The sequence below is a fragment of the Priapulus caudatus genome, unplaced genomic scaffold (genome assembly GCF_000485595.1).
Source record: "Priapulus caudatus unplaced genomic scaffold, Priapulus_caudatus-5.0.1 Scaffold1175, whole genome shotgun sequence".
NCBI lineage: Eukaryota > Metazoa > Priapulida > Priapulimorpha > Priapulimorphida > Priapulidae > Priapulus > Priapulus caudatus.
Window position 1 is genome coordinate 33916 of NW_014578236.1, and position 12475 is coordinate 46390.

The 12475-nt window shown below is 43.2% G+C and overlaps 2 protein-coding genes across 2 annotated transcripts; one reads left to right on the forward strand and one right to left on the reverse strand.

Annotated features, from left to right (window-relative positions):
- The first annotated feature begins 564 nt into the window (after positions 1-564).
- LOC106815690 (fatty acid-binding protein, heart-like) lies at positions 565-4230 on the forward strand. The gene is made up of 4 exons (XM_014820191.1): positions 565-836; positions 1524-1696; positions 2131-2232; positions 3212-4230. Exons 1-4 carry the CDS (start codon positions 767-769, stop codon positions 3260-3262), a joined length of 396 nt encoding a protein of 131 aa, XP_014675677.1. The 5' UTR covers positions 565-766; the 3' UTR covers positions 3263-4230.
- Positions 4231-4554: 324 nt separating this feature from the next.
- Positions 4555-12402, reverse strand: LOC106815689 (DNA-directed RNA polymerase II subunit RPB4-like). Its single transcript, XM_014820189.1, has 4 exons — positions 12321-12402; positions 6202-6382; positions 5559-5654; positions 4555-5274 (listed from the first exon to the last, which is right to left on the reverse strand). Exons 1-4 carry the CDS (start codon positions 12391-12393, stop codon positions 5196-5198), a joined length of 429 nt encoding a protein of 142 aa, XP_014675675.1. The 5' UTR covers positions 12394-12402; the 3' UTR covers positions 4555-5195.
- Between the last annotated feature and the right edge of the window lie 73 nt (positions 12403-12475).

Below are 12475 nucleotides of genomic sequence, written 5' to 3' on the forward strand. Positions count from 1 at the left end.
CACACACAACACACACACACCACACACACACACACACACACACACCCCCACACACACACACACGCACGCACGCACGCACGCACGCACACACACACACACACACACATACGCACACACTAACACACACACGCGCGCGCGCGCGCGACATCGTCGGGCCAGAAACCGCGAGAATCTTTTTACAACGCGACGAAGCGGGCAACCAGGCTCACTATAGTTCTACCATACGGCCCTGGTTTGCTGTCTCAGACCTGTACCAGGCCAGCTAACCTAGGCGAGCCTAGCTCTACCCGTGCAGCCGCTTCTCTCCCACTACAGATGGCTATAGCTGGCCGGCTAAAGAATATAAGTTTACAGGCTAGGGAGATTATTTATTGCGCCGGCCATGCACGCTGTAAACATTCTTCTCCGATTCCCTTCATATAGGTTGTATAGTACAGCTCTGTAGCGGGAACGTAGGGGCTACACCGGTAGAGCTACGGCGAGCCCAACCCTGTTAGGTCGAGCCACTGGCGTGACGTCACCATAAGAGGCAGGGTAGAGCCTGAAGCTGAAAGAGTTACCGATTCACTGGGGCGGTCTCTACCGGCTATAGCGCTGCCGCTGCCGTTCGTGTCTTTGTTCCGTGCTGAGCGTGACTGATCACAGCGTGTGCGTGCGTGTGCATGCGTGCATGTGCTGCTATATAGCTAGTCTCACACAGGCCAGAGTGCGACAGAGTGTGAGCAAGCACCGGTCATAAGCAAGCGTGAGATCAGATCACATCACGATGGCAAGCTTCTGTGGAAAGTTCGAGTTGGTGTCTAGCGAGAACTTTGAAGAGTTATGCAAGGTTCTCGGTTAGTTGATTGTGTTTTCACTTTAATTTTCCGTGTAATTTGTGCCCAATTTGAGTTTCCGCTTAATTTGAAGATGTGCTGTTGAGTGCGTAAGCTAAAATAGCTTTTAAGGCTAATGAATAATGTGTTCCAATGATTAGAAATTGTATTGGTGTTTGATAAAATTAAGAGAATTTCATCCAGCAGCCAGAATATATTTTTATACTACGACTTTACATAATCTAGCACGGAAGACCTATAATTATATCTAGGATATGTATTAACATTATAATATGCACGACAATATTACAGCAAACGAACGTGCAAAATCTCGTACTGTTCTTTTCAAACCTTACGGATCACTCGCGCTATCTCTCGCTCTCACGCGCTCTCTCTCCCTCTTTCTCTCCCTCTTTTGCTCTCCCTCCCCCCCTCTCTCTGTGTGTCTCTCTTCATCGTCTCTTTCTCCCGTCTCTCTTTCGTTATACCTGCACACACGCACGCGCACATACACACTCACACACATACGCACGCACGCACACACGCACGCACGAACACAAACACGCGCACATACGCTACTGCTACTCTCTTGTGATAGATCGAAAAGCTCGCGGCGTGTATGCGTGAGATTCGAATAATACTCTGCAAGCTTTTCTATGTCCCTGTTGCTCACGCATGCTCGACACATGGCTTTCGCCTTCATCGCAGGTGTTCCCGAAGAGCTGGCGAAGGCGGGCGTGGCGGCGAAGACATCTCAGGAGATCTCCATGGACGGCGATGACATCACGGTGAAGCTGATCAATGACGTCAGAACCACGGCGAACACGTTCCGCCTTGGGGAGGAATTCGATGAGACCACACCGGACGGTCGCCTAGTGAAGGTAAGCGATGTTCATACGTCACGCCGCGTCACGTCGTTGTTTGTATTGCATTACTAAACACTCACAGAAGAACTGCGCGCAACGAGATTACCTTTTGCCAAAATACTGCAAACATATACTATAGACATACCTTGTCTACTTGTGTCGTTACAGGACTCTAAATTATAATATAACCAACAATATCTTTGATTTGTGTGTATTATGTATTAGATATTGGCTGTATGCAATCACAATCACGCTTAATCGGAACCTATAGACGATATGTTCTACGTATCGCGCCAGTCGCGCTGGTTCCATCGAGTACGATACATATATACGAGAGTGACTTTAATTACCTCGTATCTTATAGTCCAGCACGGCGACTCGCCGATTTTCAAACGTGTTTTGTAGTTTCATACGTGCGTTTAAACACGATTTTCAAACGTGTGTTTTAGTCGATCGTTGCGTTGGATGGAGACAAGATGGTGCAGGTACAGAGAGCCGGCGACATCGAGGTGGTCATAACTCGTGAGATGGTGGGGGACGGACTGCGTATTGTAAGTCTACGTTTCATTATCTATGATTATACGTAACGTATAGGACATCTCTGTGCTATCATATAACAAATGCCTATGCTTCACGAAGTGACAAAAGGCTTATCTACGTGATAATATGTCTATGTTTCATTACGGAACGTATAGGTGTCACATGATGTATTGTGGCCTCGCTACATGTGACTATGTTAGAGAAATACTGTCGTTCGGCGTACAGCACTACTGTCACCGATAGATCAGTCGAGATTCAGGAAGCATAGGTTGTAAGTGAACAGCCAACTGTTCACGCGGCTCTATGTAACCACACGAATCCGAAAAAGTAGCGATTGAAATTTGTAGACTTATGTCCAATATAATTATAAAACCGGATCGCCAAACGGTGTTGGCGTGGGGCGGCAACTGCCTGGGTTTACTCAGAAAATTCTGTGGGGCGTGAGCATAGCTAGCACATACCAAGGAGCTAAATATAACTATTATATTAGTTATTATAAATAGTTATATTTAGCTCCTTGGCACATACTAGAGCGCCGGCATGGTTTCCTAAATGTGTATTGGCGCGCTGGGGTTTTAAAAACCTGTTCTGGGGGAATATATGTTTCAAATAACCGTTTTAGATTTCACCGTCTAACAGGAACCATAGCAGGGTTTTGAGAGCGAGGGATTTTGAGAGCTTTTGGAAGGGATTAATCATTTTAGAGGGAGGTTACAAGGCGACTCTGGGAAAGACTCATCACTCGAGATTACTATGAGGTTTAATGAAGGAGAGAGGAAAGGGAGGGAGGACGGGAGGGGTTAGTGAAGAGAGATCAGCATTGTTCCTGATTACTGTTCAGACGTTGTTTCCGATTACCGTTTGTACGTTGTTTCTTATAATAATTACTATTTGTATGTTGTTTCTGTACGGCTTCCTCTGTTCTAATCTGTAAGTAGAAACAGATTTTTAACCTATAGATGAAACCATTCTCACAATTTATCGTTGCAGACGATTAAGTCAGGAGCTGTCGTCTGCGTGAGAGTTTACAAAAGCATCTAGACTTCAAGCTTGCTATAGTACCATCCAGCACGGCGTCTGCTTTCTCACTGACGCACTCACCGATCGAGTGGGCGCAACTAGTTAGACAAGTTTACTCCACGTATAGCGTCGGTGTACGTCAGAAAACCCCAAATAAAATTATGCATTGTACATCGGTAGCATGAGCAAGCACCCCTTATAATCTCCGCCTCGCGTTCATAGCTATATACTAGTGTATAGAGAGAGGTGCGCGCCCACCAACCGGCTAGCATTATTGTGTTTTGTTCCGCAAGTACCGAGGGCAGCAGGGGCAAGCTATGTTTCGTCGTCATGTTTTCTACGACTTTATTATGCATGTTCCACTATCGTAGATATACATGAGTTCAAAATGCAAATATAGGCGTGGGTATACGCTATGGGGCACCGTTGAAAACTTTTGGAGCTTTTAAATTTCGCGATAATGTGTACGCACACAATGGATACACACGCGCAGACGTGAAACCTTTGTTCGGTAGGCTATTGAAATTAATGAATCATCCAGGAAATATGTTATTGCGTATAGCCTGATGCAATGACTAATCTATTGTATCGCGCAGGTGTTGTGGACGCGCATAACCTACTAAAACTACGTACACCTGTATAATAAAGCTTTTTTTGTCTGGGGATTTTCTCCAATATAAATCTGGGACAAATACTCACGGATAAACTTTTGAACGAGTACCAGTAAAACACACGACAACCAATTGGGAGAAAAGAAAAAATGAATATACTAAGTGTAACAAATTTTAATAATAATTGTATAAAGTTTCGATTATGTTTTTATTGCTACAAGGGAATATAAATAGGTATTTGATTAGCGCATGCATATGCTGACGTTTGAATTTGTACGTCACAAACGGAAATCTTTATGCTGGATTTGAACATGGTCTTTTTCACAAAAACTGTAATTTTTACATTCGGCGAGGACGAATAAAAATATCTCGAACATATTTTCTGCATCGGTTGACGTATCGTATACCACCATGCACCTTACAAACCATAGTTACAAACTGACGATCAACATCCTTTGTCAATATCGTCGCGCCCTCGTGTGGGCATTTGGAGCAGGAAACCCTGCCAAAGCAAGTATTGGAGCGTCAATACTTTCTTTATTTTACCGTATAACTAATTCTTGTAAGAATTAGTTACGCGATGATGTGTAATACTACATTAATTGATGCTGCTTTTGCATGAAATATCTATAAATCTAATCAACTAAACTGTATATACTCAAAATCATATGTTACAAATTCATTTTGCAAGTAACAGGGGCATGTGTTTGAAATTCAAATGCAATTTCATACTCCTTTATTCGCAAAATACACAATACAAGTACACCACAATTAAATAAAACACTTGAAACGCAACTTGTCCCTATCGATTCAATACCGAGAAATGTTCCATGTGCAACTACTAGAATAATCAATTACACTTCATTTATATACTGTAATCTTGTTTACTCCACGTGCCATTTCAAAAATCAAATGTATCTACTTGAAAACCTGGATAAGTAATGAATTCAAGAAAAGTCTGAGATGATGACAAATCGAACGACCAGGCCCTACATTAGAATCGTAGTAAGCGCGGTATACAAACCACAAATCTGTTGCGGACTGTTCTATTACACTGTGGGAAAAGACAGCTAATGTTGCATCATCATGCCCCCCCTACGTGCATCACACGTTAATTTTCCTACAGCTGATATAGGCACAGCAGACAAGTGCACGTAATGTAGATATCTTTTGTTTAAGGCGCTTGGACACAGTCACAAAAACAACAAAAAGATACTGACGATAACAACAGCGACAGAATAGGATGGCGCTCGTGACGATGAAAATGGTGACGATTATTAATAAACGATCTGATAGCAGTCGGACAATATATCTAGCAAATGGTGGGAAAGCTTTATCTGTGATCAATACTGGAAACTTCTCTTCGTTTGGATGTCGTCTAATATCTGCTGGAGTTCATCATCTTCAAAACGCCCTTCCAAGCTAGAATGTACACAAACACGATAGATTTGAATTACTTTCCCTTTTAAAATTGACCTGCATGAAATTATGACTTACATGAGCAACATTGATAAGAAATCTACATTAGAAGATCGATCTTTGGCCTCTATATTCTGGCTGTTTATTTTCACCATTACCCTATCCTCTTCATGAACAGTGACGAGTATTGAGCTCTCGAGATATCACAAGCAACTGATGCTGATGGCACTGTATAGGTGTCATCTCATTACAGGAAAATGAAGACTATAGAGCAATGTACACAGTACCTGGGAATAAGTGCCTTAGCTTCCTCTGCGTTTTCGGGGCACAGGTTTGCTATGGATGCTAGCTCAAACTTATGAAGCTTCTTCTCCTGTAGTGATCTGAAATACACATAGATAGAGATAAGAAATTATAGAGATAGATGAGCCAATAGATAGTGTTGATCTAAGCTGCTAGAATAGGAGGCTTCACTGGCTGCATGCTATAATTCTACGCCGTACAAAGCCCAGGGTATAACGGGCCTATATAGGCTCAGCTGATATATAAACTCACATGCTATGTATTTTTCACACATGCATACATCGTGATTTAGTATAAAATATACATTCAGCATTATATGAGAACAACCCTCAGCATGGCATGCCCCTGCTGCACAGTACTTAAATAAATATAGGCTTTACAATAGAAACAGATATTCACTTGCCCATTTACCCATTTCGAACCTTCTGTCAGATTTGCTCACTCACTCTCTACATACAGTCAAATGAAACCTGTGTTAGCAGATAACACGATAAAGCAGACACACATGTATAAAGAAAACTTAGAATGATAGAAGAACATTTAACTAAACTGCCATTTGTCTTTGACAGTTCTTTGACTGTGTGACAATCCTATGCCAAACGATTGTCCTCCATTGGTCACACGTACTTCCTAACGGCGGCGATCGTCTCACGATTCTTGAACTTGCTGAATCTCTCTGTGTAGTTGAAGGTCTTCATGAAGACGTCAGACAGCTCCTGCTCATCCTCAGCATTCTCGTTGTTCGACTTCCTGTGCTCCAGCAACATGAACACCTCGGAGATGAGCAAGGTCTCCGCATTCTCAAACTCTGCAACAATATAATTTCTTCACTGTTTCTGCCGTTTTCTGGGTCTCCACTCACGTAGGGATGGTAGTCACAATGTAAGGACTAATGCTGCATAATCTAAGTATCTGATGATGTAGTATCATATATGTAGGCTATCATGGCATCTCTCTCTTGTTGTATATATCTATCAATCTATATAAATATATGTATTTCATTCATGTGGCAATCAAAGTTTTTATGCGAATGAGAATGATAAAATAAGCTGCATTTCGTCATTATCCATTTGAAATGTTATGGGGCACACACCGGCATAGTTCAGCTTTTAGCAGACCAGATGGCGGAAAGTGGCGTCACATTCTCACTGACCGTGGATTGGCTATACAGAGACCAGTGGTATCCCTCAGATGTTTTGTTCAGAAAATGTTTTTTTACATATTAATATTTTCAGTGGTAAAACTAAGAAATAGTAAACCAATAGAAAAGTTTTCAGTGGACTCGTGCAAGCACCTATTCTAGAAGTTATTGATTAAAGGAATACTTGACTCTAATTTCTAGGGTTATTTTCAGTTGATTATATTAGGTTAAAATTACGTTACATTAAATATTTCATGGTTCAATCACCATTAGAAATTTTTTTTTTAATGTTTTAAAACTAACGACTAGTTTGATTACAATGACAGTGGCGCCACTCAAAGCGTTTGCCACGTAGCGAGATGCAAGAATGTGGCTAACTCTGTGTGTGATAAGTTGTGGCTAGGTCCTAGGACACAGCTTACTTCATCAGTTTATCATCACAGGCACTTGGAACGTCTCAATTAAAAAATTAAGGTAAATAATTACGAAATGTACCAGTATTTACTACCAGTCTTTTAATGTTTCTCTACTCTATCTCGCCTATAATCACCTGTAAATGCCAGTCAAATGCTCATCTGCAACACACAAGTACACCGCACGACCGTGCTGTGCACAAACAACATGAATAAGAGAGCGGGTAGGAAAGCGTGATCGCAAAATTCGCTCGATGCTCGCTTTATTTCACACGATCACAGAACGAAAACACATCCAATGGCTTCCATCTCGATATCTATGTGTACATAATTCACTTGTTCGAATTATAACTCTGACCTTTGTCAGCCAGAGATATAAGAAGACCTTTGTCAGCCAGAGATATCTCGTGAAATCCTGCAAGAAATGTTCTCTCTGTGAACATGTAAATAAAGAGGACGTATCATCTAAAAATCCCTAACGGCGCTACTTTCGATCGATCGCTGTAGTCGTGTGCGTGACGTCATGCCCGCGTGCATTGTGCTTGGCTTGGCGGGCCTCGAAACGTAGCTCGGAGGCCGGCAGCAGCTCATCCCGGCATGCAATGCGCCCCATTACTCGTGTATTTATAAACAGACATCTCGTCCTCTTTACATTTTCACGGAAAGAACATTTCCTGCAGGATTTCACGAGATATCTCTGGCGGGAGTAGGTAAGAACAAAGGCCAGAGTTATAATTCGAACAAGTGAATTATGTACACATAGATACCAAGATGGAAGCCGTTGGATGTGTTTTCGTTCCGTGATTGTGTGAAATGAAGCAAGCGTCGAGCGAATTTTGCGATCCCGCTTTCCTACCTGCTCTCTTATCGAGTTATTCATGTTGTTTGTGCACAGCACGGGCGTGCGGTGTACTTGTGTGTTGCAGATGAGCATTTGACTGGCATTTACAAGTGATTATAAACGAAATAGAGTAGAGAAACATTAAGACTTTGGTAGTAAATACATTTCGTGTTTACCTTTTTTTTTGAGACGTTTCAAGTGCCTGTGTTTATAGGCGCGTTCACACGAACGTTTTTGGCCCGAGCCTAATTAGGCCCGCGCCAGATTTGGCTCGAGCCGAGCGTTCACACGGACGTTTTTTGACCCGAGCCTAATTAGGCCCGCGCCAGATTTGGCTCGAGCCGAGCGTTCACACGGACGTTTTTGGCCCGAGCCTAATTAGGCTCGTGCCAGATTTGGTCCCATCGAAAACGTCGGACCAGGCCCGAGCCAAATTTCAGCACCAGCTTTCGGCGAGCGGTAGAATCGGTTGAGCGGTAGATGCCGCGAGTGTCAAACTTGTACCTTGACGAAATAAAGTCCAAAACAGTATAAAAATTCGAAAAATTTGATCAGGATGCACGTTTTCAAGATTGATAATTAAACTCAGAACGTAAGTAAACACTCTCAATCGTAAACAACGCCATCTCGCGACATACTGCCAAAGACAAAGTATCTGTGAGATATTTGTGCAATAAAATTTATTTGAATTTGAATTTGACAGACAGTATTCACTTGCGTACGTGTGAACGCTCCGACTCAAACCGGCCCGAGCCAAATTTAGTCCATTTGGCTCGAGGAAAAACCATGACCGTGTGAACGCGACTTAAGTGGAATGCCCATGCCACTTAGGCTGGCCATTCACTGCACGTGTCCTAGCTCTAGTCACTAATAGGCCGCTTACATTAACTGGCCGCTGGCTATAACAGACCGACCCATGGGGCATGCGATGGACGCAACTACTCCCACGCGCAGTTCAGCGGGAACTATGTATTTCCGCATGGTGGAGGGGTGGGCGGGTTGTGTTTGGTTGTGGACAAAAACATGGTTGTTGTCAAGTAACAAATTAATAATACTATTACTAAATAGTAATTTAAATGTTCATCTTTCATGACAAAACTAATATTACAATCTCTTTTGATCGGGCTTAATTTGTTAGCTTGACAACAACAATGTTTTGTCCACAACCACCCCAACCCGCCCGACGCGCTGCCACACGTGAAATACATAGTTCCCGGCTGAAACTGCGGGCTGCTCGCAGCGCGCGCCAGGAATGGCCAGTTTGAAGTTCGCAATCGAATGTTTGTTCAGCAAGAAATTACCGGCAAGTATACCATTGCAACGAATAGTTTAGAGTCAATTTTGTAAGCGGCTATAACTTAAGACACTATTCCACTCGGAATAAGAGGCATTATCTGCCTACCACAGACGTTTTATAGTCGGTATAATCGGGGATGAAAGTTGGTCCATGCGCATGCCCCATGGGTCGTCTAACAGCCCAGCGCCGTTAATGTAAGCGGCTATAGTTTACTAGGCTGTTGTGCGCAAACTTTGGAAGTCTTGCACAAACTTGGAATTTCACAGCGAATCCGCAGTCTTTGGGGCAACGCAATCTTGAGATTGGGCAAACCATTAGAGACGTAAACAGAGGCTTGCACGACGAACATATGATTAATTAGATTTCAAATGTTATATCATAACTATAGAAGGTCGTATACCTTCTTGGGGTCCGCTCAATGTGTTTGGCACGCTTCTGTATAAATATTTAAATGATTAATAATATAATTGAGTAAGATTTAATATGAGATAAATCTCTTCCTAGTTTGGCAGCACAACGCACACCACGCAAACAACACTCGCTATGACTCATCGAGCGGTGAACTAGGGGCGTCATGACTAAGGGAAATCCGGCCAGTTTGGGCGCAGGCACAAATCGCTGGCAGCAATCTCAGAGATTGTGCAGATTCCAAAGTTTGGGTAGCAACTAGTATACAATAATAGTAACCCAAACGGGCCAAGAGAGGATGGGTTACCAAAGCGAGCCTTCCTATTTGTGCGGAGCAATGCACGAGTGAATCACTCGGCAGGTTTGCTGGGTGTAATTTTCAGAGACCTAGAACTTCCAAACTGGGGTTTATTCTAAATACAGACGAACCTTTCTCCAGCTATCGGGAACTTAGCTAATGTATCGGCAATACTCTGTATTAAACTAATAACACTGTTACAAAAATTCGAAGTGGACGAGCTGCGGCCCCGAATTTACTGAGGCGCCCATTCTGTTAGACGCATGTGACGTACTTCCGTTTGAAAGAGCGGATTCACCGACCTAAATCGGAGGCGCTGAGTTTGCCGGATCGCTAAATGGCGGCGACTGGGAAATGCGTACGTCACTAGGTCAACAGAATGCGGGCTCAGTAAATCGCCGCTCGTCACTTCGAATTATTTTGTAAGCAGGTTTATATTAGTTAATACAGAGTATTGCGATACATAGTAAGTTCCGCAGAATAGGCGAGAAAGGTTCGTGTTTAGAATAAACCCAATTGGGTAAGTTCTAGTGCCTGCTGAAAATACACCAGCAAACCTGCCGGCGAGTGATTCAGTTACCTCGTGCATTGGCTCCGCACAAAAGGATAGCTCGCGTTGTAAGCGCCTATCGCTTTCCCTTTTTCTGGGGTTTTTTTTGGGGTTTTTTTTTTAACCAATTATTTTATCTAAGGGTACCACATAGCTGCTAGTACTATAGCCGCTAGCATGAAGCTGCCAGCTGGCTATAGACCGACACCATGGGGCATGCAATGGAACCAACGTACTCGACAGCCAGTCAGCGGAGCCTATGTATTCCGCATGTAGAGGGGTGGGCGTGGTTGTGTTGCAGTTGTGGACAAAAACATCGTTGTTGTCAGTAGAGCAAATTAAGCAAATAGTAATTTGTTAATCTTCATTGACAAAACTAAACTATTACAACTCTTGATCGGCTTATTTGTTACTTGAGACAACAACAATGTTTTTGTCCACAACTCCCCGACGAACACCGGGCCGCACCGCCTCCACATGCGGAAATACATAGTTCCCGCTGACTGGCAGCTAGTCTGCAGCGGCCAGCCAAGAACAATGGCCGTTTGAAGTTCGCGAAATCGAATGTTGTTCACGAAAGAAATACCGCAGTATACGGGCATTGGCAACGATAGTTAGAGTTCAATTTTTAGTAGCGGCTATAACTTGAAGACATATTCACTTCGGATAAGAGCATTAATTGCCTAGCCACAGACGTTTTATAGTCGGGTATAACCGCGGGATAAGTTGGTCTATTGCATGGCCCCATGGGTCGTGTCTATAGCGCCAGGCGGGTCAGTTCAAATGTAAGCGGCTATACGTCTAAGCATAGGCGTAGCTCCAGGAAACGGTATTGCTAGGGTTAGGAATACCGTTTCAGATCTTGCCCACAAATTCGCTTGTAGTTGGCTCGATACAACCATCGACCACAGCGCTAGCGTCACAGGTAATAGCTCAACCACGAATGGCAATAAACCTGCTGGCTTGCTCGCGCGATAACTGGCGCAGTACTGGCGCTAGCATATTTATTGAGTTAATGCCCGTTTTATCTGAGATGAATTGGATCAAAACAACCAGGATAGCCGCCAATGTCTGCCCATGTTCAGTAGGCAACTAAAAATCGGGCAATGACGCTGATTTCCACAGTGGCGTGGCGCAAATACAACGTAAGTAGATATCTTCGGCAATGATAATATTAAGTTGTTGTAGAATTTGACGATTCCTGGTTTTCAATGTTTTAATATTATATATATAGCGAGTATAATACTGGATGGGCTTTTTTATGGCTCCGTGCCAAACGCAAAGTAGGCAACGCTATGGTATGTTATGTCGTTTGCGGGGTTTTTCCGGCGTGCCGCCCTTGCGAAAATCATGCGCACATTGCAAACATGGGCGTTAGGGCGGTTAGTTGAAATTCGTATTTGGCTCTTTGAAATTTAGCACTGTGCAGCAGCAAACTGAGGTATTCAGTTTTAATTAACAAACGCTGGAATACTATAAGGTGAAGGTTAAATTTGATACAACAACAAAGGCAGAAAAATGCTTAATATCATTTATTTGAGATCTACGTAATTGTTCGGTATTATTTGTAGCCAGCTACAAAAGATTTTTTCAATGGATGGATGTCAGGCGGTGTATTGACGTTAGTCACACAGCCTGGTCGGGTTAGAGCTAGGGTACAACAGAGCTACACGTGTCCATGTTGACTCGAGTATGTTTTAAATATAAGGCAGGGTTATGAGGGAAATCCACACAACGATACACCCAGTACATGTAGTACACGTCGTACGTTCATATAGCATACACCTAATATAATTGCCTTTTGGAAACTGTAACGAAGACGCATCTTCTTCTATCAGATCGTTCGGCAGCGTCACAACACCGGTGGCCATCTTTGTGTGTTTGCTAATGATTGTACAGTGCTGCCACGGCGCTGCGTACCTTGAAAGTGACGTCATACAAACGTCACTCGAC